Source organism: Clinocottus analis, unplaced genomic scaffold (genome assembly GCF_023055335.1).
Source record: "Clinocottus analis isolate CAN_PGR_092001 unplaced genomic scaffold, fCliAna1.0.p SCAF_1, whole genome shotgun sequence".
Lineage (NCBI taxonomy): Eukaryota > Metazoa > Chordata > Actinopteri > Perciformes > Cottidae > Clinocottus > Clinocottus analis.
The window spans coordinates 15,568,620-15,595,445 of NW_027175820.1; the positions used below are offsets into that span (position 1 = coordinate 15,568,620).

At 39.7% G+C, this 26,826-nt stretch overlaps 1 protein-coding gene across 3 annotated transcripts in view; it reads left to right on the top strand.

Annotated features, from left to right (window-relative positions):
• The window catches only part of galnt2 (UDP-N-acetyl-alpha-D-galactosamine:polypeptide N-acetylgalactosaminyltransferase 2), a 54,052-nt gene extending 28,955 nt beyond the window's left edge, over window positions 1–25,097 (top strand). Inside the window, exons 1-15 of one of the 3 annotated variants that reach the window (XM_068590794.1) lie at window positions 4,960–5,090; window positions 6,913–7,066; window positions 9,227–9,325; window positions 9,437–9,504; window positions 9,585–9,650; window positions 9,783–9,904; window positions 11,570–11,657; window positions 11,942–12,029; window positions 12,174–12,277; window positions 13,679–13,805; window positions 17,962–18,054; window positions 18,872–18,955; window positions 19,505–19,631; window positions 20,643–20,762; window positions 20,853–25,097. In XM_068590794.1, the coding sequence (XP_068446895.1) occupies window positions 5,078–5,090; window positions 6,913–7,066; window positions 9,227–9,325; window positions 9,437–9,504; window positions 9,585–9,650; window positions 9,783–9,904; window positions 11,570–11,657; window positions 11,942–12,029; window positions 12,174–12,277; window positions 13,679–13,805; window positions 17,962–18,054; window positions 18,872–18,955; window positions 19,505–19,631; window positions 20,643–20,762; window positions 20,853–21,011 (1,512 nt within the window). In that variant the 5' untranslated portion in view covers window positions 4,960–5,077 and the 3' untranslated portion in view covers window positions 21,012–25,097. Of the gene's footprint in view, window positions 1–4,959; window positions 5,091–6,912; window positions 7,067–9,226; window positions 9,326–9,436; window positions 9,505–9,584; window positions 9,651–9,782; window positions 9,905–11,569; window positions 11,658–11,941; window positions 12,030–12,173; window positions 12,278–13,678; window positions 13,806–17,961; window positions 18,055–18,871; window positions 18,956–19,504; window positions 19,632–20,642; window positions 20,763–20,852 lie in introns of those variants that run through there. The other 2 variants (XM_068590625.1, XM_068590711.1) reach the window with 2 other exon arrangements.
• The last annotated feature ends 1,729 nt before the right edge of the window (window positions 25,098–26,826 follow it).

Genomic DNA, 26,826 nt, shown 5'->3' on the forward strand with positions numbered 1-26,826 from the left:
TGATCCTTGGCCAGGATAGTTGGATGCTTTGTGTGTTCTGGCAAGGCTGCCTGGTGCAATCTTCCACCAACCTGGAGAACCCCATCTTGAAGGAAGGGATCCAGCCTCACGATGGAACTGCTTCTCCTGATCTTTTCACCTTTCTGCAGAGCGCGAAGCTCCTCATGGAAGGTTTGACTTTGGTCAAACTGAATGATCGCAGTTTCTGCTCTTCTGATGTCCTTGACAGTCAATTGAGTTCCTTTCAGGGTAGATTTCCATTTCTGCATGTGGTATTCAACTGTCTTGGGTTTTGCGTCATGACTTTCTGAAGATTGGGCTTGCGACTCTAACTTCTTCCTTGTTTCGCACAGACTTTGAAGCAACTCCTTGGCTCTTTCTTGTTCCGGAAGTGATGACAACACTTCGCGGCTGTTGCTTGACCACTTAGTCAGGCGGAATCCTCCACTTTCACACAGTGCAATGAGGTCTTTGGTTAAGGCAGTGGCCTTCTTCTCATTGGAAGTTGAGACCAGGCAGTCATCGACGTAGAAGTGCTCTAGGATTGTAGTTATCGCTTCAGGCGATGACCTGTCTTTTCCATCCTCTGCAGTCCGTCTTAAGGCATAGTTAGCGCAGCTTGGGCTCGACTTGGCTCCGAACAAGTGGACCACCATCTTGTACTCACGCAGAGGCTGTTTCAGATCCCCCTGTGGCCACCAGAGGAATCGTAGAAGATCAGAGTCCTCATCACGAACTCTTACTTGATGATACATCGCTTCAATGTCGGAGATGAATGCGATGTGTTCTTGTCGAAACCGTGTCAAGACTCCAACCAGACCATTAGTGAGGTCTGGACCCTGTAATAGTTCTTCGTTCAGTGACTTCCCCCGAAACGAAGCGGCACAATCAAAAACAACCCGCAGCTTTCCCTTTTGTGGATGGGTCACGCCGTGATGGGGAACGTACCATACTCTGCCGTCGTTGCGATTGCGCTCGTCTTCAGGGACTTCCACTGCGTAGCCTTTGTTCAGCAGGTCTGACATGAAGGTCTTGTAGTCATCATGGAAGCTGGAGTTCTTAGCGAGTTTCCTTTTCAGGTTTGATGCCCGTTGCTCGGCAACACATTTATTGTTTGGCATCACCACATATCTGTTTCTGAGAGGCATCCCAATGCTGTAGTGCCCATTGACTTTCTTGATTGTCTCAGTCACAGACTTCATAAACTGAACATCTTCTCGTGACATTTCTGACTTCTCTTCGCAGGCTTGCTCAGGAAAGTCGTGGTTGTATTGCTGCAACAGCATATTGTCCATGCCACTGACTGAGATTCTGTTGACTGAAGCCCTTAGACTGCAGTGACTTGACTTGAATTGTCTTGATTTGTGGTGGTCGTCATGTTTCTTGAGAGGGCCATTTACGACCCACCCGAGAGTCGTCTTTACTGCGTAAGGCCCGTCTTCTTGGCTGTGGATTATCTTCCACGGCTCCATCGCAGAGTGAGCGTTCATTCCAATCAGTATCTCAACATCTGCGTCGATCTGTGGTAACCGTACTTCTTTACGCAGATACGGCCATCGTTCCAGGTCTTTTTCAGCAGGAACATTGTCCTTCGTTACAGGTATGTCTGTGTGGGTGTAGACGTCTGGCAGGCTTACGTAATTGTTCTCTGTTAGACCGCACACTTCCAAATCTGAGAGCACGTAGCAGGACACAGGCTTCTCCTGGCCCATAGTGCGGAGCAGCACTTGAGTCTTCTTGCCATGTACGCCGAGCTGTCTCATCAACCGTTCGGAGCAAAACGTAGCAGAACTTCCTGAGTCCATGAACGCGTACGTCTCTATTGTCGTGTTGCTCCTCTTGGATTTGATGCGCACAGGCACGATAGACAGGATACAGTCATTGCCTCCGGCCCCGGTGACAGCCGTGACTTCACTCTTGGCTGACGCATTTTCTTGTGGAGCTGAGTGTCCGCTGGTAGAGCTTTGACCTTTCTCAGGCTTAATGTTCTCTTGGTCGGTGCTCTCATCCCATTTGCTGTGAAGCAGGCTTGGGTGTTTCTTGCTGCAGATTTCACAACTGGCTCTCTTTTTACAGTCTTTTGCCATGTGCCCTTGGGTCAGACACCCGAAACAAAGTCCTTTACCTTTAATAAACTCAATTCTCTCTTTGTTTGGCAGATTTCTTATTTTGTAACACACGCTCAATGTGTGTCTGTTGTTGCAGTACATGCATGGCTCTTGAAACGCGTTGCTTGTCTGCTTGTTCTTTCTTAGTTCTGAGGCACCCCCTTCGTCTGGCTTAACACTTGTAGCACAGCCAGTGGTTCTTTTCGGTCCGCCTCCTTGGGCAAATTTAAAGTTTGACTTGCCTTTTTCTTTTGCGTCAGAGTACTCGTTGACGTCACCGAACAGTGGATCTGAAGCTATCCTAGCTTGTCTGTTGATGTACGTCGTGAGATCAGAGAACTTTGCTCTTCTTCCTTCTCTTTCTTGTATGTCGAAAGCTATAACTCTCCATCTTTCACGAAGTCTAAAGGGCAACTTTGAGAGGACAATCCGCAGGTTGCTTGGGCTGTTCATCTCCTCAAGGTATTCCATGTCCTTCATGACATTGTTACATCCGATGAGAAAGATGGAGAAGCTGTGAAGTGACTTTGCATCTTCTGCTTTGACTTGAGGCCATTTGAGAGCCTTGTCAATGTAGGCTGTGGCTATTTTATACTCATTACCATAGTGATAGATCAAAAGCCTTCTTGCTTCATTGTAGCCTTGTTGTGCGCTCATGTGTTGGCAACTTCTCACAAGTTCTCTTGGTTCACGGCTGGTGAATTGCTCTAAATAGTACAAGCGGTCTTCATCATTGTCCGTACGACTGTGGATGATGTGCTCAAAGGCCTTCAGGAATGGCAGGAACTCTAAAGGATCGCCACTGAATACAGGGACTTCTCGTTGAGGTAAGTTGGCTAGTCTCTGTTGTGTGACTAACATTTCTGTGATGTTCTTCTGATTCAATATCATTTCGCCAAGTTCAACTTGCCTTCCATTGGAATTTGTACTTGTGTTGTTGTTTTCATCTTTTACTTGCACATAAGACTTGTGTCTAGCTGGATAGTGAGAAGCACTGTTGTATTGGCTAACTCGAAGACTGCTGGTTAGCTTTGGTCTGACATCTGGAGCATGATGTTCGATGGTTGCTGCTGTAGGCATGTTCTGGACGAGGTAGAAATTCATCCCATCGTTGTCCATGTTATCATACTCATCCATAACTTTTAGCCTTGCTGTGGACTCTGCGATAGCAGTCTCGACATCTAGCTCCTCCATTTGAGCCTTCAACTGAATCTGCTTGGCTTTCATTTGAGCCTCTTCCAACTGCAATGCCTGTTTCTTCTTAAGTGAGGCTGCGCGTGCGAGTAGGGCTGCACGGTTAGCTTCCTCGTTTCTACGCACAGATGAAGCATGAGATGACGCTTTGGATGACTTTGAATGTCTGCTGCATGCACTTTGTGCGGTGACTGAACTATATTTTTCTTTTACAGCAGATGCACTGTCGTCTGGATCCACGTCTTCAGCGACAGACTCAGCTTGCTGCGTTGTCGCACCAGTCTTCGGAGTTATATTTTCTGTAGCAGCCTGTTCGTTATCGACATTAGCGTGTCGTCTTGCCTTTATTATCCACTGCTCCAATCTGGTCAAAAAGTTCTCATACTTTATAAGATTTGGCTCACTCCAATACTGCTGGTCAGCTTCCCTTTCATCATCAGATAACAGTTCACTGACTGCGTCGTTCACTTCAGCAAACTTATTCAGGAATTTGCAGTACTCACTGAGATGATCCTTTTCCACTTGAAGTGCATTGGAGCCATTTATCATGAGAATTTCTATTTCCTCTGCTTTGGAGACAAGGCGTACTAAAGCACGTTTCCTGAGCTTCATCTGCTCATCAAGTTTCATTTCTAGGGCCTTTGTGGTCAACTTGATCTTTCTTTTTATGTCTAGCTCGACATTGCCTTCCATCCTGGTTTCATTTGAATCAGACATTTCAAAAGGCTATTATTGTTAGACAAGTCTCTTATTATAGCAAGCTCTCGCAAACTTCTGAAATCCAGATCAACAGTCCTTTAACCTCAAAACATGTGAATGCTTTCCAGAAAAGATTCCAGGACTGTTTATTTTCAGAATAAAACTTGAGCTTCTTCTGGGCAAATATGACAAGCTAGCAATATCACTCTTCTCAAATGTCCTGTGTGGCCAATGTCCAGTAGCATGTCTTATTTGTTCATTCAGTTCCTTTCCGTGTACTTATCCATCATCGTGGAAGTCAACCGGATGTCCGGTCAGCTGAGCAGCGTTGTAAACGGCGCAAGCAAATTCTTCCGTTGGTTAGCTTCCTTCGTCCGCGACTCGCCTTATCACCGGCACAAGCAAATTCTTCCGTTGGTTAGCTTCCTTCCGTTGGCAGCACGATGATCTTCTCTCGCTCTCGGCGACTGTTTTTCTACTTAATTTTAGTGGCTAAAATACCCGATGACTATTAGTTACCGTTTCTTAATTAATTAATTCGTTTAACCACTCTTGGACGGATAAAACAACGAGTCTACGCGTGTATGCATTTCAACAACGGTAGAAAAACAGTGTTTCGCTCCGTTCTTTACTGAATTCTTGTCTCAAAAATAAAAAAGGTTCGACAGTGTATAATACGTGAGCTCAGACGTCACAATTTATCTATGAATATTCTAATTAATACATGTGCAAAACATATTCTAACTTAAAAGCAAAATAAAATACAATTATGCAATCACTATAATATGAATCTAAATAATATAATATAAACATCTGAGTCTAAATTACTGTTAAAATTATAATATGGAAATTGGCACTAACAGTTTTATTTGGATCATTTTCAGTGAGTAAACAAACAAGGTGTGTGTGTGTGCACATCGAGCATTTCCAGAAAGCTTTGCAACAAACAAAAACAAGCAGTCAGCAGCGGTGAGTGGAAACGTCTCATTGACGACAAGCAGAGTGCAAACTGTTCAGACCACACCTTCAACCAGTACAACAAACCACCAAGAGAGTATTGGAAAAATGACCGCTCAATGAGTAATCACGGTGAGACACAGGACCGTTAATCTGCCTTGAGGGTTTCAGCAAAACCATAGAAAAGGAGGATTGAAAGGGACGGTAAAGATAAAGATGTTCAAAGTCTGAGCTAAATACTCGTAAATTGAAACACTAATTTCACCACATTAATTACTTGCTGCCACTAAACATGGATATCAGCAAGGACATCACACACTCTGACACGTACAGCAGTGTCTCAGAGACGCTGTAGGCCGTTTTACAGTCGCCAGCGGATCATTGCGAGTTTCAGCTAATTAGCATGCCAGACACGTTCACATGCTGTCAGGACAGACACACACTCTCCTCCTCGTCAGGCTCCGTTTCTCTGGGTCTGTCTATCTGTCTCTGCCTGTCATACACACGCTCATTCATACTGAGAGGTAGTGTAATCTCACACAGCCATATGCTTAACACAAGTCATTAGCATAGCAGCTGCACCCGGCTAATTAGTTGCATTATTATTTGTGTGTGTCTGTGCCTCGGTAGTCAATGATAAAGCGTGAAATTAAACATGACAACTTCCTCTGTTTAGTGCCATGATCTTCATAATATGGACAGACAGAGTGGTGTGTGTGTGTGTGTGTGTGTGTGTGTGTGTGTGTGTGTGTGTGTGTGTGTGTGTGTGTGTATATATGCACGTTTGATAATGGGTTAAGGCTTTCCAAATGTAAATGGCTAATTTGAGTAGGATTTATTTTCTAACTCGGGCAGTGCATAGCAAACGTTCTTTTGTGTTTTCTAGCTTAACTAAAGTAGTCTGGCCCAGTCCTCCTGAATTCTCTTCTGCACAGTTTCTCATATATGCAACATAAATCTCATGTCAGCTTTCCTCATTGCCATGTTGCCGCCTTGTCAAGCAGCAGCTTGAAGCAGCCAGGTTTCCTTCCTGTCAGTCGTGAAGGATTCTTGCATCAGCCAAGCTGCTGCCTACATTTCATATTCTCACTGATGTATCATCCCATTCATTCCAGAGACACATTTTATCAGCCTTTGAAAAGGTTTGAACTTCATGTTTGGTGGCAGCTTTAATTTTTGGTCACACTAGGAATGTGTTTTCATATTAAAATTCAGATGTACAATTTGTTTATTTGAAAGTTAAATGTAAACAAATTGTACGTCCGTAAATGTGGGCTCTATGGTGGTGTAGTGGCGAGCACTGTCGCCTCACAGCAAGAGGGGCCTGTGTTCAGATACTGGTCTGGCAGGTCCTTCTGTGTGGAGTTTGCATGTCCTTCCGCAGTCCAAAGACATGCAGCTTTGGTTAATTGGACTCTAAATTACCCGTAGGTGTAAATGTGAGCGTGAATGGTTGTCTGTCTCTATGTCTGCCCTGTGATGGACTGGTGACTTGAAACCCTGCTTTCTCCCATTGACAGCTGGTATCGACTGCAGCGCCCCAAGACTCTAAAAGAGTATACATGGTTTGGATAATGGATGAAAGTTAAATGTGAAATTAGTTTATTGTTATTTTTTCAACCAGTATGCTCATTATTTACTTATTCAACAATAAAGGATAAACATATGTATAAATCAATCCTGGAACCTGTCAACTTTAAGGTAAAAAAAAAAACATGGTACAATGTATTTTTGTTTGTATCTGTATGTATTTGTTTGCTTTTTCCAAATACCACATGGTGATCATGGAGTCTGGATTTAAGTTTAGATATATCTGGAATTTCTGTCCCTTTCCATCTCATTTATGAGAATGAATGGAACAAACAAGGCAACACTGAAATAATGTGTCCATTCTACTTTTATTGACATTCATTGGCTGTTTACTCAATGTGTGTGTGCTTGTGTGTGTATCCAGGTAAGGTGCGTTGGCAAGATTTTGACCAAGATCTATATGTTGGAGCCACGGTGGTCCGACCGGGTCAGGATCCGTACGCCAGGAACAAGTTCAACCAGGTGGAGAGCGACAAACTCCGGATGGACAGAGCGGTGCCTGATACGAGACATGACCAGTATGTACCTTAGTCATTACACTGAATGTCTGCGTCATTCTCTCCCAGACATGTATTGTTGCATGTGAAATTGCAGGGATTCGTCTGTGTACATACTGTTTTTTGCTGTTCGTGTATTGAGCTAGTTCTAGACTGGATAAGATCTCTTGGAAACTCTTGGAAACTCCCTCTATTGTCGTCTATCGGATAATAACGGGGAAGTAGCAGCGGAGCAGACATGCACTGTTCACCGTCTGCTCCATAAATAACAGAAGTCTCCTAATGGCTGTTTGTTAAATGGATGCAATGGATATTTAAATCCATGATACTGTTTACTTTAATATAGTTTAGCCTTAAAGTTCTCTGAAATCTGCAGAACCAGTATTAATGTTGTGAAGGTGTTTGAGTGTCGCTTTAACAAAGGTTGATTTCAAGTGATTCATTGATCAGAACATGAGTACAAAAGATGTGGTGTTGTCTAATTTTAAGTCTTACCCTATAATTAAAAAGACCCCAAACCTGTTGTTTTTTCTTCTTCGAAACAAGTCATAGAAAGTGACTAAGTGTGAGCCCGTGGGTGAACTGGTTGACTTTCTAATTGGGGTGTTCCAAAACATAAGGAACATTTTCCAAGAGGAATGCGTCCCCGCTGGAATGGGCTTTTTTTTTTTCTTGCTGTGTCTCAACCTGCTCCGAAGAGACATTATCCAGAAATCATCTCAAAGATGATTTCCAAAGTGCATTCAGTAATTATATTGGTAACATTTTTTAACATGTATACAAACTGATCTCTTAAGTGTTTCAACAGAATTCAAAATCATTTCATTGCTGGTTTGAAGTAATGCTGAACCTGCTTGAGTCTGTTTAACAAACGCATCACACGAAAGACTCAGAACAAGCAAATGTGTTGACTAGTGGTCTAAAATCTAAGTAAAATAAAATGAATCAGTTTCAGTTTTTTCACTATAATATTTCACAGCATTAATTTCCAACAACTCTTGTGATATAAACCACAAAAAAACACATTTTGACCCCAAATCTTTAGGCCTTAACAAGACCATAATACCAAAAATAAAGACAAACTTATGCAACTCTTTGTGAACAGAATTATGAATGAAAATCAGAAATAGAGCAAAGCAGGTCTCCATATGAGGTCTGGTGATTTGAAAGATCAGCTGTCGATCAACTTTACACGCAAAGAAGGGAAAGTGCTGCCAACAATATGTCATCGTATTTGGTCTTTGGTTCCTGCACCAGCTGTGTGACTATTTATGTAAAGGCTGTGGTCTGGCCTCTCTCATATTGACCTTACTTAGACAGCTAGAGCCATTAGCCAGCTAAAAGAGCAGGGATGTGTCTTATTGATCTGCGAGTGATGAGTCATCTGCACAGCATTCGGCAGCACTGATTTGTGAAGGTTTTCCAGAAAAAAACTGCCTTTTTGCTTTTCTTTCAAGCCAAGGCTGTTTCATTAGTGCTTTTGAAATCAAGATCAAATGAATGTATAGGTGTAATTCTCCAGCTATAAAACACACACCAGCATCAGAAATGTTTAGGAGGATTGAGTCCATTCAAGATTGATGTAGCTTCAAATTGACCGTTTTCAGGTTTTTAAAGCCAGTGCTGCTCTGACGGACACTTTGTGTTCTGTACACTCAATATGTAGTGTACTCTTTAAACGGCACATATTGTACATCTGGTATGTGTTGAAGCCGCTAAGCCCAAACCCTCTGCTGGCAGCAAGTCTTTTCAATTATAGATGAAGCTTAATTTCCGAAACCAGGATTGTGGATTCTTTCTATATAAACATATTCACACAGACACATCGGCTTATATGATACATGTATAGCGTGTGCAGGGCATTACTACAGGATTTATTCATCCTCCCTTTAGATCCTTGTCATGTTGCGTTCTATCATCCATGTTCCTCACTTTTTAAGTCGGGTCAGGATTTGTCTCTGTTGGACACACACAGATACGCAAGTACACGATCTCATGGGATTTTTGCCCCGCGCTCTTGTTTAGGGAGCAGTTCCAGCTCGCAGCTTTGCTCACACATTCAGCTGTGCGCTTCTGTGCGTACGACTGTTTGTGCAGTTGTACACATTCAGACATTTTTGCTTTTCTGTATTTTTTTTCTTCTTTTTTCTTCCTAATTGTGATGGTTTCTTGTGTGTGAAGTTGCAGACATAAACAATGGAAGTCAGACCTGCCGGCTTCCAGCGTCGTCATCACCTTCCACAATGAAGCTCGCTCTGCTCTGCTGAGGACTGTGGTCAGGTAGGTGAATGGTGTGTGTGCTGACCACTTAAGAAAACCTTTCCTGTTTTGATTTTGGACATTTTTTACATGTTTTATCTTCCTATAAATTGTCTCTCCCTCTCGGTTTAGTGTCCTGAAGAAAAGTCCTTCTCACTTGGTCAAAGAGATCATTCTGGTTGACGACTACAGTGATAATTGTAAGTAATTCATGCAAACAAATTGTACAACGAAACAAACCTAACAGGTTCAGTGAATAATTACACACTGCGTGTTTCAGCGGAGGATGGCTCGCTGCTGGGGAAGATTGAAAAAGTGCGTGTGTTGAAAAACGACCGCAGAGAAGGTAGCTAGAAGAAGAAAGTTTCACATCATTAAAAAAAACATCACAGCGCTGTTTTCTGAATGCAATTGTTCACCCATGCTAATGGTTGCGGGTGAAATCATTCTAAATGTATAATTTTGATGTTTCCCTCAGGACTGATGCGTTCAAGGGTTCGTGGTGCAGATGCCGCCACGGCACCTGTCCTCACCTTCTTAGACTCTCACTGTGAATGTAACGACCACTGGCTGGAACCGCTACTGGAGAGAGTGGCTGAGGTACGCGTGCACGCACAAGCACACACAAGCATGTGCACACACACATATAAAGACACACCTTTTTACATCAGTAAAGAATATAATCATACATACAAAGAAAGGATTTTTAACGATATGATGTTAAAGGCTAACTTGGACTTGGACCCAATTTTTCCATGCCTGTGTTTGCTTTTATTTATTTTTTTACATTCTCATTTGTCACTATGATACAAAAACAGGGGGGCTGGGGTTTTTATTCAGAAATACTAAAGTTGTCGTTTTTAAGAATGACCTTTGAGCCACACAAGTCTTTAAGTGTTAAAGTGTGTGATACTATAAGTCTATTAACACAGACTCTGTAGAACAGCTAGTCATTTGATGACATCACTTTGATTTGACCTCCGTCTTTGTCTAAACACTTTTAGTTTAGTTCCTTTTTAGTTTTGCTTGTTGAGGACAGTGAGCATATGATAAATGGCAGATGTACTGTATCACAGGGCTCAAAATTGCTTCATCATGTTGATCATTCATATTTGTAAGGGAATTAGCTTTTTCCTTAACGCTTTCACATAGAGGTCAGGGGTCAGGGTCAACGACAAAGCAGCTCTTCTTTATCTGGTAGTCAGTCAGTCTCTTGTTAAAAACAAGAAGCGCATGACTTCAAAAACACAGGAATGTTTGGACCCCTTCAGTATAAAAAGCACATGCACACGCCTCAAAAGTTCACATTTTATTTTTTGTATCTTATGTCCAACTATCCCGTGATTCAGACGATCATAACTTCCTGATGTTGAGCTTTATTTGATTCATTTTAGGAAATCAAAAGTAATCATCAGTCAGAGCTCAGAGTGCTAGGTGAAGATGTCAGTCAGGATTTAGTTCCAGTGTCAGTACAGTTTTATAGGAAAACAGTTTTCCACCAGGTTTCATTTGATTTAAAAACAGTGAGCTGTAAAATTAATTTCCTCTGACAGAATAAACAAACTCCATAAAAGATTAAGTGTGTTGATAATTCATTCAGTAATGACTTGAGAGGGAACCTCTTTATTACATGTAATCTCAGTATGAAGTGGGACACTGTGTAAAATGGAGGTTGTTATTTTATATTTATCTAAAATGACTCAACATAGTCTGCGCGTTTGATCCTCCCAAACCCAGTGTTTTGTCGTTCCCTAGTTAATAAATGCCTCGAGCCAAATCTAAAACCTTTTGCTGTCAAAGAAATTGACTTTGCTTTTCTTCACTTTAGTTGCACCTCTAAATAATGAATCACTCAATTCAAAAAGAAAGAAGGAAAAAAGCAGTCTGTGTGGGTGAAACCTCATGTGTCATATCAAAAGGTTTCAACACAAAATAAATAATCTAACGCTGTACCTGCGAGACCCGTTTCTGTTGTTGTCATTCTGGCCACTTGAGCAATCCTTTCTCTAAACTGCTGTAAGATGTGATGCTGAGGGAGTAATTTATTGTAGAAAAGATGACTTTACTTCCAGTTCTGCTTCATGAACACTAAGATAAACTAAACATATGAGTCATTGGTGTTTGAGGGGAACGTTCACTTCTGCTCTACACAAAATATAGAAAACTTTGACTTTAGTACATACTTTAGTATTCAGCCACATTTCTTGTTATCGCCAGTTTGTTCAGGATGAATTGATTATTTTGGTCTCCGTCCTTCCTTCTCAGGACAAGACCCGAGTAGTGTCTCCTATCATTGATGTCATCAACATGGACAACTTCCAGTATGTTGGAGCCTCGGCCGACCTGAAAGGAGGTACAGTACACACAGTGGTCTGTGTTATTTGGTACTAGAAGCATTTATACCTGTTGTTCTACTTCATTAACAGTTTTCACTTGAGGCTATTGCGGCTTTTACTCACACACAAGACAAACATGTCTGCTAAGTACACACCACACCCTGCATGTTTAGTTTTACCACTTACTACACATGAACTGTGTCTTCCACACTGCATGCTGAGTGACCTGGATTTTTACTGGATTTTAAAGAGTGTGTGTGTGTGTTTGTTTGTCTGTTTGTTTGTTTGTTAATGTTGGTAGGTTTTGACTGGAATTTGGTGTTTAAATGGGACTACATGACTCTGGATCAGAGACGGGCCCGACAAGGCAACCCCATAGCGCCCATTAAGTAAGTCATTCACACTTACACATTCACTCGGGTGATCATGCACCACAGACGCACTTTTGTTTGCCAGTTGCCACTACTCCTACTGATCTTGTTCTTTTCCTCACTCCAACTACCTTGCCTCTCTCTCTCGCTGTGCCCCTGCAGGACTCCAATGATAGCAGGGGGTCTATTTGTCATGGATAAGGATTACTTTGAGCTGCTGGGGAAGTATGACATGATGATGGACGTATGGGGAGGAGAAAACCTTGGTGAGTGCTGCTAAAGTCTAAATGCAAATTCAGATGAGTCACAATGGAGCATGAAGTCAGTAGAATAACAGTAGACAGATGATGGTGGTTAGAAGATGAAAATATGACACATTAAGAGATGCAGATGAATAGTAAATATAGAGGCGAGTGAAATAAACAAACAAAAAACATAGTGCGATTTAAAGTGGAAAGTAGCGTGGCAGGTAGAGAAAAAAATCTCAAACTGTCAGTCTTTAAATTTAGACTCCTCTGCTGTTGCACCCTAACTGTCTCTGAAGTCACGACTATCTGCTTCTATACGTGATGGAAGTGACAGGAGTTTTACCAGAGGCATTAAAGAAATAGTCTAACATTTTGGGTAATGCAGTTTTGAACTTGCTTACGAGAGTTAGATGAGAACATTGACACCAGAGGTCTCATGCCTGTACTTTAATATGAAGCTACAGCCAGTTAGCTTAGCACAAAGACTGGAAACCAGGGAAAGAGCTAGCCTGTCTTTGTACAACAGTAATAAAATATGCGCCCACTTTTTAACACAAAGCATTGCATTTACATAATCCTACCAAAAGCAAAAATGTGTGTTTTAACAGGCGTTTGTCTTTCTGACTTTCTTGCGTGCAGGCTGGTAGGTGTCTTACTTTTAGACAGAGTCGGGCTAAACTCTTCCCTCTGTTTCCAGTCTTAATGCTTAGCTAAGATAAATGGCTTGTAGCTTCGTGTTTAACATACAAATACGCCTTCTCAACAAGAAAGCAAATGAGCGGATTTCCCAAAATGTCAAACTGTTCTTTTAAGTCTTAAACAGGCACACATTTGTAACTTCTTTCTTTTGGCTTGAAAAACAACAAATTTATTGTGATGCGTCTCATCAACCTATGATTATTTTGGGCTTGTGTGCCAAGAAAATCCTTTGGAAGATTTTTTTGCCCAGATACGACAACCAAATTACTAGACTAGAGTTGATCTTTAGAAAATTACCGTTCTGTTATGGTAATAACTATAGGGCACACAATAGAGATCATTTGCAAACAACACAATGAGTAAATAACAGCTGTGTCTCCCTGTTCCCTTTGTCTGAATTCAACTGGGAAATAGTCAAGAAAAAAAACAGAATGATTCATGCTTCTCTCGAAACGGCACAATACTTCAGAGCTGGATTGACAATTCAGATACTAATTTACTTATTTGCTCATTTAAACAACACGTATTCAAATAAAAACAATGTTTGAGTCGGGAAGCTGACTATCAGCAGACAAAAACAAAAATGAGATGCAGACGTCCTGAGTTAACAACCCCACAATACGTCCTACAAACCGCTTATAATAAGCCACTGTGATATTTTTATGGAAACAGTTTGTTGGAACAAATTTGTAATGGCGTCTGTCCGTGTGTTTGTTTCAGAAATCTCATTTCGCGTGTGGCAGTGTGGTGGCAGTCTGGAGATCATCCCCTGTAGCAGAGTTGGCCACGTCTTCAGAAAGCAGCATCCATACACCTTCCCTGGGGGCAGTGGGACTGTGTTTGCAAGGTAACACACACACACCAAGCAGGATGGCAGGTTCATCCCATCTCATTAATTTATTCAATTACTAAAAAACAGTATGTCTCATGCAAACATGTTGCATTGCTGCTATTGCTTTAGTTTATACTGAATATCTTATGTATCATTTTAAAGGTCCTAAATACAAAATTCTGAGCATTTCTATTGCCTTCACACGGCTCAGCATGGAGACAGCTTGCAGGTGACAGTGCTAACAGCACTAACGGTACAAACATCCGCAACAGTGTTTACCTGAGGGGGAACCAGAGCGTGCGGTCGGTCTGGACAGCATCATCAGCTGTGAGCGACTTGAAGCTTCCGTATGAGAGCAATGTGGGCAACTGTGAGCAATGAGGCACATGCACAAACATACACACACACACGTATGTCAATTTACTGTGTGATCAGGAAGACATATTCCACTTTATCTTTACAACCTTTTCTCAACATTTAAGCTCCACCATAATATTAGTAATTACTAAAACATCAGATGGCATCTAATCTAATATTATAGCTAATATCAATAAGTTGATATATAGAGCAGCTTTACCAATAATTATTTGTTGTTTGTGAAATGTTGTAATCATAATCCCCCCCTCCCATACAAAACTCTGCAGACTTCTCTTTATGTGGAAATTATTTCTGTATTGATTTTCTAGACTAGTGTTGGATAATTAAAACCAAGCACCAACAATTAAAAAGCAATAAAAAAAAGTAATCATAGGGAAAATTGGCTTCAGATTGAGAAAGAATGCTTTTTTTTATTATAGAAGATCCGTTTTTGCATGTACTACACTTTTAAGAGCTCTGATAAATGTGACAACATAATCAGTGGACATTAGTAATAGGAAACTCGATCCATGGAAAGATATGGATCTTTGCTTTGAAACGGTCTCCAACCACAAGTACCAGCCCCTGGAAAAGGAGCTCTGCAAACCCTTGCCTGTGGTTCCTCTGCTTCTATGCAACAAGAATTGAAGAGCGTCATAAACCAACATGGTAACTTTGGAATTGGCTCATCTAGATATTGAAATGGTCACTCTGAGATGCTGAGTGACATTTCTGATGACAGCTGCAGATGAAAATGACTGAATGTTTCCTGGTGGCTGGAAATTAACCGTAAAGCAACAACAACTCTTTAAACAAGTAAAAGGCACTGACATCTTAATAGTATTAATAAACTGAGGTAATTCTTATGAATTGTAAATGGACCCTGAGCTGGATGAAACCAAAAAGAGGCGACTTTAGTGGATATAAACTTCAACATTAGATCAAACAGTCTTAGAGCTTATTATATCGAGCTGGCTGTCGATGTGGCTCTGCCATTCCAGCTAAGATACCCTCTCTGATCTACATTTCTGAGGTCTTAAAATTAGTTGCAAAGCCCTTTCCAAATTTCATTTGAATATAATTTATTAAATGATGTGTGCAGTGGTATTCTTTTGTATCGGCCTCAGCAATAGAGACTCACCATGCAGAACAGCAGCTTCATTGGTGCTTTGACGCTGCTTCAGTTCATTGTCTTGCCCTTCAGTTCCCATTGAAGCCCCAAAAACCTCCACTGGCGGTGAAACTGTGGAGCTACGAGACAGCAACTGTTTGGCCTGCTTAGATGAGGGCAGCAATTCCCAAATATTGTGTATATTGGACATATGGAGGCGGGACCATCTTACTATCAAGATGAAAAAAATCCCTTCTTATATAAGTCATATAAATTAAACCGTAAACATGTGTCACCACAGTGCCATGCCCTTAACTTGTCTATATTTATGATGAATCATAACACCTTCTGTCAGTCTCTGCGCTCAAAGCCTTTTCAGATGTAATCAGCTGTCTCATGATGGACTATTAATAATGACAAGAGCTGGAACTAACACTAATTTTCATCATCGATTTAATCTGACAATTTCTTTTTTGATTAATTGTTTGGTCTAGAAATTGTCCAAAAATGTCAATCACAATTTACCCAAAGCCTTAATTGATGTCTCTGCTTGTTTTGTACAACTAATGGTCAAAACCCCAAAGATCTTTCGATCCAAACAACTGTTAAGCTGAAAGCTGATTTTTTTTTCTTGCAAAAAAAAAAAACTGACTAAAAGCTATCACCGAAATGGATGCTGATTTAATTGTACTGCCAATCAATCGATTAATTAAAACCAATAAAGTTAGCTTGATAACTTTGCTGCTCTTTGCATGCCAGTGATTATACTCCCAAATGTGGAACATGGATATCTGTTTTGTACCCAGTAATGCCAACTCGGTAATCCAACACAGTACATTTGTCAAAGTTAATTTTACTGAAATTGAAAAAAAAGAAACTACTTAAAGTCTAAATAGAGTAAAATCTACTCTTACCTCTGGGGGTTTAGGTTTTTGCTCAAGGACACGTCCACATTGTTTGCATGTCCTTGAGCAAGACACTAAACTAAACCCCCAGTTGCTCCCCGGGCACTTAAAGGGGAAGCATGCTGCTCCTTAATTAAGCATGGGTCAAATGCAGAGAATAATGTTCCTGAGGGGATTAATAAAGGATACTTTCTTTTTTCATCTTCTCAGAGTCAATAATATATATATATATATATATATATATATATATATATATATATATATATATATATATATATATATATATATATATATATATATATATATTATATATATATATATATATATATATATTATATATATATATATATATATATATATATATATATATATATATATATATATATATTATATATATATATATATATATATATATATATATATATATATATATATATATATATATATATATATATATATATATATATATATATATTATATATTATATATATATATATATATATTATATATTATATATATATATATATATATATATATTTGATTTTACTCCCTTTAGCTGTCAAAATTTTGAATTATGAACTTAACTAGTTCATGTAGAAAGTGAACTTTCCCAACACTGTCATTACCTAGCATATTGATTACTTGGTAAACTGAAGCCATGTTCATTTTAATACCAAGTTTATTTGTATACAGTAGACTAACTTTTTACAGCAGTGAGAGTAGGACATATGTATGTAAATAAAGTTCTACTCACAAAATGTCAAAAAAGTCAAAAATTACATTTTTAAAAGTTGTTTTATAAATGTTTGCATGCATGTCTGCTCATGAAAAGTTAAATACAGTTCAATTACCCCAAAATTTCCAGTTTATTCCCGTTAATTCCTGTTAATTCCTGTTAATTCCTGTTAATTGTACTTCATGAGATAGAGCCTTGGTGCAGCTACAAATGTTGACTTGCTTCAATGTTTGTGTATTCACATTTTTACTACATTTTGACAAAAAATTGTGCGAGTAGCGCTTTAGTAGCGCTTTAGTAGCACCTACATGGCACTTACTGATAGCACTTTGTACTTGGTACTTTCTTGGTTTCTTGTTGTTCTGAATTTGTACTCATGGTTGAATGCACTTATTGTAAGTTTTGGAAAGAATAGTCAGCTAAATGAAATGTAATGTAATAAAAAAAATGTCAAACATGAGCACACAGACATGATACACATATTGTTATATTCCGTATGCTCCCTTATAAGTCCAGAACTTGCCTGAGGATCTGGAGTTATCGGCTTTCTTCAGTTTTAAAGTAATGAAGCGCTGTCACAACTTTATCTCAGCACACTGTCAGACTTTGAAAAGCCTTGTTGTTGTAGAAAGAATATCAAATTGTGATTTATTCTGACTCCAGCTGACAGTACGGTTACATCATCAAAAAAGGCACAAAAATAACATGTCTGGGCACAGCTGTCCTCAACCAAACAACTATTTAGTCAACTAAATTTTTTTTTTTTAATTAAGTCTCAGCATGAATGCATAAAAAATTGCTAATCTTAGACGACAGCAGCCCTCCATAGCTCCCAAGCAACTTTGACTCAGTCCGTCGTGTACCATTCTCGTAAATCTGCTTCTATTTCCCTATTCTTCCATCTCTGTCTCATTCCCTTCCTCTATCTCTCTCTTACTACTTCTATCTCCTCACATACTCTTGGTTTGATGTCTCTTTTTGTCTGTCTTCCATCACACCTCTCCCCATGTACCTCCTGTCCGTCACCCTCACCTCATATTTCTTTTCCCACTTGTCTCTCAGGAACACGAGGAGAGCAGCAGAGGTGTGGATGGATGAGTTTAAAAACTTCTACTACGCTGCCGTCCCCTCAGCGAGAAATGTCCCCTACGGGAAGTAAGTACCAAGTATGAGCCCTACAGGAGTCAGACGGCATAATGTAGCTAGATCATAAAACTACAAAACCAACCATGTGAATGGGGAAACTAATTATATTGCCAGTTAGCAGCATGTCGGCTGTGAAATAAATCATTTACTCCTTTCTTTAAAGTGAAACGAGGTACTTAATGTGGTTTAAAAGAGGGCAAAAGTCAAAAGAATGTTGTATTATTTGACGTGCTGTCGGATTGGTGTTGGATTGTGACAGCATACGTCGAAGCAAAATAAAATGATGGACATGCAGCGCACTGATAAAGAGGAGCCAGGATCCATAATAAACAGGTTAGTTATAGAGGGTTTAGTCATGCCATGCAGGACCCTTGTTATATTCTTGGATCCATCATTGTTTTTGTGTCTCTACTTTATTTCGCTTGTATCTGTATACCAGCTGACTGCTGCTGTGTGGCTTTTCACCGTTTTCCACTTTTCTCAGAATAGGCCACACAACAAGAAGTCCTCACATCCATGAAGTGCAGGACTAAGAGAAAAATGCTCATAATGTGACCATGTGAAACACTCCTGTCATCTCCCTCCAGTGCCAGCAAAAGCACTTATTTACCCCTCGGCCTCCATGATATGTCCTAACAGAGGCTGTAACTTAATCATTTGTGGGGAAACGCGGTTAGAATCACAAGTAAACATCTCTCTCTGTCTCTCTGTCTCTCTGTCTCTCTCTCTCTCTCTCTCTCTCTCTCTCTCTCTCTCTCTCTCTCTCTCTCTCTCTCTCTCTCTCTCTCTCTCTCTCTCTCTCTCTCTCTCTCTCTCTCTCTCTCAGCATCCAGAGTCGCATGGAGATGAAGAAGAGATTAGGATGCAAGCCATTCAAATGGTACCTGGAGAATGTCTACCCTGAATTGCGGTAAGAAAATTGGAGCATATAATGGTATGACACAATATAAGATATTATGAAATAATACTTAAATGGCACTTAAGAAGACCTCCCACCTAAGTTTCCGTAATACGAGGGCTTGGCTTGAAAGAGACCACGGCTCTGCCAGGAGTATCAGGGTGACTGTGATCTCCTCTGTGCTCTGATCTAATGTTTCATGCTTTAATAAGACTCAGGAATGACTGTGATGGTAATGACTAACCCGTACTAGCAATTATGCCTTTAGCACATTATTACGTTTTGTCTGGTTTGCACTTTGCCATTTATATGAATGAAATTAATAATGAATGAGTGTAAAATATTTTAATTTTAATAATTTCAGATGTAATTGGGTTATATTCTCCTATTTGACAGAAGAAAATGGTACAAAAACATTGTTCTCTCTATTTAGCTCACCCAACTTCTGTCCTCTTTGGTGTTACCTTCCACTATACACTAATAAATAATAAAGCCTTTATGGATTTGATACAACTATGATAGAGTGAACATTTTAACAACAGAGTGATTGTGTGTGTTCAGAGTCCCGGACCACCAGGACATAGCATTTGGAGCGCTGCAGCAGGGAGGGAACTGTCTGGACACCCTGGGCCACTTTGCCGACGGTGTGGTCGGTGTCTACGAATGCCACAACGCCGGAGGAAACCAGGTAGCGTTACTACGACGACACATACAGGTCAGCTTGTCAAATTCTTTGCTCCCAAGACGGGTGGGTAAGTGGTGGCACTCGTGGTGATAGCACATGGGAGTGTCATAGGATTCAACTATTAAAGGTTGAGTGTTGCACAAGTTGAGTTTTATAAGCAAGACTGTAGTTACTATAAGGGTCAGCTCAGAATTAAAGTCAGACTTATACTTATTCGCAGCAAAAAGTGAATATATTTACAGTTACATGTAGTCTGCCTGTAAGTTAAGCAGCAAACTTTCACACTGAAGCGTCAACTTTGAAGTATTTTTTACGTTGTTTGTGGAATGTATTGGAAGATGTGGAGGATGTACAGTAAGTGAGGGCGCGTGCACAGGCTTGTAGCAGTGTATTCGTGTCTACAGTTTTTTAAATGGTCCTTTCTAAAATAGAATAACAGGTGTAGTGTTCTTACTGGTAACATTGGAGTCTTATAAAGTTTACCTCCATAATTTTTGCAATAGTTCAAAACTTGCTACATGAGTATTTCTTTTTCATTTTCAAAACCTAATTTTACTGACTCAAATCAAGCTTGAAATTAACAGATGCTCTTTCAAATTAGACATGTAAATGACAATGCAGCTCTTCAGGCAATATTTGAGGAGGCGTGTCTTGATGCTCGCTAATAATTCTTCCTCTGGGTGTCAGTTATGCTGTAGAGTACGATATAACACAGATACCGACATCAAGTCACCCAACCTCCATCGGCAGTTTGTTAAATTAGTGCAGTGCAAACATTTATAGAGCAACAGTGTTCATGTGTTTATGTAAAGAGCTGCAGCTATCAAGCATTCTTTCTGGATTGATTTTCTTACTCTTAATGTGCAGAGCTTAATATAACATCAGATATTATGAATTGGCCACTAGTCCATATAAAACAACTATAGATCATTGCAAGCACAGGACATCCCTCACCCCAAAATGTTTGCCTACAGAAGTGGGTTTATACTAATGTGTTTATTCTTATTTGTAAAGGAGTGGGCCCTGACCAAGGATAAGTCCGTCAAACACATGGACTTGTGTCTGACTGTTGTGGACCGAACGGCTGGCTCCCTCATAAAACTACAAGGCTGTCGAGAGAACGACAGCAGACAGGTAAAAATACGCACTTTGCTTGGACTGTTTGCCACAGCTTTACTCTCACCTGCACATGTCTTCTTGTTGACTTTGTTGTTTGTCTATCAGCAGAAATGGGAGCAGATTGAGTCCAACTCGAAGCTTCGTCACGTGGGCAGTAACCTCTGTCTGGACAGCCGCAGCGCCAGGATGGGTGGACTCACTGTGGAGGTCTGCAGCCCGAGCCTCAACCAACAGTGGAAGTTCACCCTCAATTTACAATCATAGGAGGCGCTAGCAAGCCTGGAAGAGCTGGATAATGGATAGAGACACCAACAGACTCTGAAACACAGATAAAGAGATGGAAACAGACTTGAGGAGAAAGACCAACTTGATGGATAAATGGATCCCTCTCGCTCCTCTTCCTGCTCAGAGGTGCAGCCAGTCACGTCTATACACCTCTCCCCCACCTTCACCCCTCCCAAGATAACCAAGAGCCACACCTACTGGGGGAGGGGCTTGTAGACCACAATGGAGTAAACAGGAAAATGACTGTATTTGGTGGATGGATGGTGACAGTGATGATCATAATGAGGATATAAGCGATGAAGAGGCTTTCCATCCAAACTACATACCTCAGTGTTTTTTCATTGATGGTGTCAGAGGCTATTTTTGTTCTTTTACTTTCTTTAATGCTGGTGAGGTAGAACTATTTTTACTTTGTAATTATTTTATTTTATTATTAATATTTTTTATTTCTTGCTGTTAACTCTTTCACGGAAGATTCATAGGAGTTTTTTTCGTTCTTGAAAGAATGGGACGTTGGTGTTTGTTTCTCCTCTCCGGTGCTCTCTCTCTCTTTTTGTGTCACCACACAGAGCTCGGGCCGAGAGCGAGAGTCTGTAACGGCAGATGGAGGCTTCAGGTTGTGGTTTGGGTGTAGAGGGACGTGAAGGGAGGAAATGAACTCGAATCCTTGAGCTGTTCCTCTTTTTACTCTCATTTGTTCACAGGATCAACAGAGAAAATTGAGGCAAAGTGGAGAGAAGAATGCTGTGATTTCTGCTTTGATTTCTACACTGTTTTTCTACAGATTGTGTGTTGGGGAGGGGGAGGGGTTCCAGGGAAGAGCTTCTCTGCTTTGGATGGGGCCTGACATCGGTTTGGTTTGGCCAGCCAGGAAGTGTCTTGAAGCCACCCCTCAGGATTTACTGTTTGTCGTCCGGCTGTAGCACTGGCTGCCACAGCATCTTCACTTCTACACCATTATGTCTCTAAAGAAACAATACACAGAAAAAAAAACTCTTACAAAAAATCTCTTTTTTGTTTACTTTTGTCAAAAAAATTGAACCAAATTTCAAATGGATGTTTTTGTGTTTCAGGAATACCAGATGAGTGATTAAAAGAGTTTTTTCTTTACTTACTCTCGCTGCTCTCTAACTGCTCCTTGTGGAGCAGCTCAGTTTATGTATCTTCTTTTCCTGCACCAATATATTTCTTTGCCTGTGTCTAATATTGCCACTGTAGGAAGGTAACCGACTAACAATCCCAACTGAACAGGAGTTAATGTAGCAGCATGCTCCCTAGAGGTAACACGGTGTTGCAAAAGGATCATTGTAACATTCATAATATACTTTCAACATTCTCCTGCCTGCTCTTGCATGGCAATAGAAGGAAACACCAGCGCTAATATTTGGCTTCCATTTCGACAAGGTCGCACTTGTGAACCGATATGCAAAAATGAACAGTTTCATAGCTATAGTCAAACTGTAGGAATGTGTGCAATGCACATGTGTTCTGAAAAGCTCCTTCTAGCTGCATGCGTCAGCAACCAGCTCCCACAGTTCACACTGTTAGAAGTGGTTCCCATCAACATGTTTTTGCTTCTTCGTTGTGCCTGTTGGATGAGCCATCTGTTTAGAAGTTTGAAACTGCAACAAACAAGGTTTTACTGTTTGTCTTTACTCTGTTTCTGCTAGAGGAGAGCAGATTTTTTATGATTGCACAAGCAGGACTGCTCAGTTGTGGCTGATACAATGAGAACACTTCCTATTGGAAAGATTTCAGTCTCCCCAAACAGCAGTTGTGCCACTTCTTGCTTTGTTTCTTTTACCTGAAAAGGTTACTAAACCCATTTACAGTGGATGTTCCTGTTTGCTAGATTTTCATCAGCTGATGCCTGTTGTGCGTCTTTGCAACACTAGTCTTTCCTGGGCTTCAACATGGGTTTGTCTTAACTGCTATGATGATCTGTACTGTTGGTCAAAGGATGACTACTGTACAGTATGGTACAACAGGAATGGCTTGTAAAAATCCCACAATCTATGTCTGAGTTTATTCAAGGAAGAAGTTGCAGCCTCAAGTGTTTTTTAAGGTCAAATCTTCTTGCTGTCTTTCAACATTTCCCTCCATCTCTCACATTCACATTTTTACCTGTAAATTATTTCTTTGATTTACTGTGTTACCGAAACGGACAAAGACAGCTGTTCATGCTTGATGTGCTGTCTGATACTTTTTCATTCTCTGTTCCATCACTTTGTTTGTTTGTTTATTTGCCTTTTGGTTCCAGGGACCTGATGTTCGCATCGTCTTAAACATTCACATGACTTTAGGCAGAGTGAGTGCAGTTGTGAAAGTCAGCTAGGAGGTTGAGCCTAGATGTGATCCCTGTAAACATGGTCTTAAGACACTGGGCCCAAATCTGATATATGGTTTCAATTTGATTTTATGTGAAGCAGGGAGTGGTGTTGACGCTAAGTACGAGAATTTTTTTTTTTTTGCCATTCTGTGGAGGAACAGCAGAAAAATTATAAAACATTCTCAGTTGTCTTAATTTCTTAAGAATGTTGCGAATCAATCATTTTAAAAGCTGATAGGAAATGTATGTAAATGTAAATTGTCCTCAATTTAGCATCAAAACAGTATTTGCAGTCACATCGGAGGCTTTGGTGGACCGCAGCACATGACAGACACATGTTGCAGATCAAACAGCTGTTTGAGCCTGATGGGCGTTAACTTGATAATGTATTGGGCAGGTCTGAGGTTTAGGATTTCTTCATATAAGTTGGGTGTTGGTACTATTATTTTTTTAAAATTAATTATTCCTTTACATATCACAGAGATGGAAAGGAATACTATTTGGGTTTGTCAGGTACATGGTAATGGGGTACATACACAAATGTTGTCCTGAACGTGATTTCTTTTTGACATCAAACTGTTTGGCAATTCTCTCATATTAACATCTGTCATCAAATTTTGATGCCTGAATGTTCTTGATGAGAACCTCATACTCAACGTTCATTTTCAAAGCATCTGGCCCTTGTCCCTGTGATGTTTTTTTGTGGAGTACAGCGCCCTCTATTGTAACACTTCTTGTTAACTAGTAAAGAAAGAAAACGGAACAGGAAAGAAAAAGAGACTCAAGGTAGTACATGTCTGATGCACAATGCACCACTGGGAGTTTCATACATTTTTTTTGTCATTAAACTGGAAATGGACAGTATAAACTGAGCAGGCATGAGAACCAAATTGCACACACCTGAACGACCATGGCAATACTGTCTGCTACAATGGTTCAGATATGTTGTTAAAAGCCTTTCATTTTTAAACAAGTCTTGTTCTTGTGAAGTTGAAAAGATTGCTATTTTATTTTTTATTATTTCTACGTTATGCGCAGAGGGATTGACTAATAATTAAGTAGTCCAGCGCCTCATTTTGATTGGATGATTTAAATGTTTACATCTTTCGCACAATGTGCCAAAGTTTTCCTTCCTGTCCTCTGTGTGAAGGAGAAGGGTTAAAAGTATTTGGAAATGCAGAATGAGATGCAGAGAACTCTTTTGCACATTGGCGGATCATATATGTTGTGTATTTCATTCTTCTTCCACGTCTGTTAGACCTGCAGGACATGCCAGGGCGAGGACATCTCTCAGCAGCTGATCTGTTGTCCATCTTGTATACGGGCGTCTTCATCATCATAAGAAGGGGGCGTATAACTGAACACCAGTCAGTGAACAAGAGCATCTTCCCCACTGAGCCAGTAGGACTTTCCTCAAACTCATTGTATTTTGAAGGAAAACAATGAATGGCTTTATTTAATAGACTTTAACAAGAAAGGAGGCGTAAAGGTCAAACTTTGTATTCAGCTTTTTCCTCAAAGAGCAGAGTTTAGCCATGATTTGTCTGAACAAGAGGTATGTTTTACCCCTTCAGCCCACCTTAAATCCCCTTTTAGGATTAACAGAAGAGCCCTCTCTCTGATATGTGACAAGCCCTGCTGAGACATCCAGCTTAGGACTGCTTAAACGCCTCCATCTTTTGCTACAGGTAACTGTAATGTTATGTGTGTGAGTCAGGGCATAAGAGGGACTTTACACGCACATGAGACAAAATACTGTATCAAGCTCATCAACCAGTAAAGAAGGATACAAAGGTGAAATAGTAATCAATGGGTTTGAAGGGGTGATGATGTGTTTTCTAAGAGAGTTCATTGAATGACAGTGGTGGGGGATATGGCACGAGGGGTCACACATGTAAAAGTGTATATTTTTGCATATACCTACATCAGTGTGTGTACAGTATGTACATATATACAGTGTACTCAGCTGCGGTTTGTAGTTTTGTTGTCAGACTGTACAGCGCTTCTAAATGTCCCATTTTATAGATGCTGCAGAAATTTAACTTTGAATGAGGAGAAATGATTAACTTCAATAAATGCATTTGTATATACATATAAATATATATGTATGTATGTATATATATGTGTATATTATATGTATGTGTATATGTATATACATGTATATGTATGTGTGTATATATATGTGTGTATATATATATATATATATATATATGTAAATATAGATATATAGATATATATATCTATATATATATATAGATATATATATCTATATATATATATATCTACATATATAGATATATATATATATATATATATATATATCTACATATATAGATATAGATATATATATATATATATATATATATATATATATATCTACATATATATATATATATATATATATATAGATATATATATATATATATCTATATATATATATATATATAGATATATATATAGATATAGATAAACTGAACAGTGTTGAGTATTGGTTCACTTCAGCGGTCAATGGTGCGAGCTCACAATGGAAAACTGTACAAAAAACAAACCCAGAGAATAAATTGATGCGACTGTTTTAGTTCTCAATGCAGTTGTGGAGCTGGACTGCAATCACCTCCTATATATATATATATATATATATATATATATATAGATAGATATATAGATATATATATATATATATATATATATATATATAGATATATATATATATAGATATATATATATAGATATATATAGAGAGAGAGAGAGAGAGAGAGAGAGAGAGAGAGAGAGAGAGAGAGAGAGAGAGAGAGAGAGAGAGAGAGAGAGAGAGAGAGAGAGAGAGAGAGAGAGAGAGAGAGAGAGAGAGAGAGAGAGAGAGAGAGAGAGAGAGAGAGAGAGAGAGAGAGAGAGAGAGAGAGATAATCGTCAAATATTGTCGATTTGGTTTGGTTCTTATGAGTGAATGTCAGCCTAACATCCAACTGTTAGGTGTTAAGATGCAAAACCATGGTAGACGTTTCAATTAGTTATTTATATGGCATCATATTGTGGTCCTGATACATTTTACAATACATTGTAATGACTGATACAAATTTCTGCTACGCCCCCAAATTTTAGAACAATTAGATTAATACAGTGTTTTATCTGGCAGAGACGCATTACTGGGCAAAAGCAATGGAGTTAATGCATTGACACATTTACAATTAGTGTTTTGTACCAACTGGAGAGGACAACTGTGGTTCAGTACCAAATCATGTTCTTCCTCTGACCTAACATTAAAAACAAAAGTACATGGACATCACTTTATGTGATTGCTAAACATATCTTTTTTCCATACTGCTTTAACAGTTTGCACGCTTCTGAGAAGGTTTTCCAAAAGACTTGGTAACCTGGCTTCAGAGATTTGCCTCATACCGTTCCTTAAGTGTTGGACTGGGTTAAGGCCAGGGCTCTCTGCAATGTACAATGCAGGCAATTCAT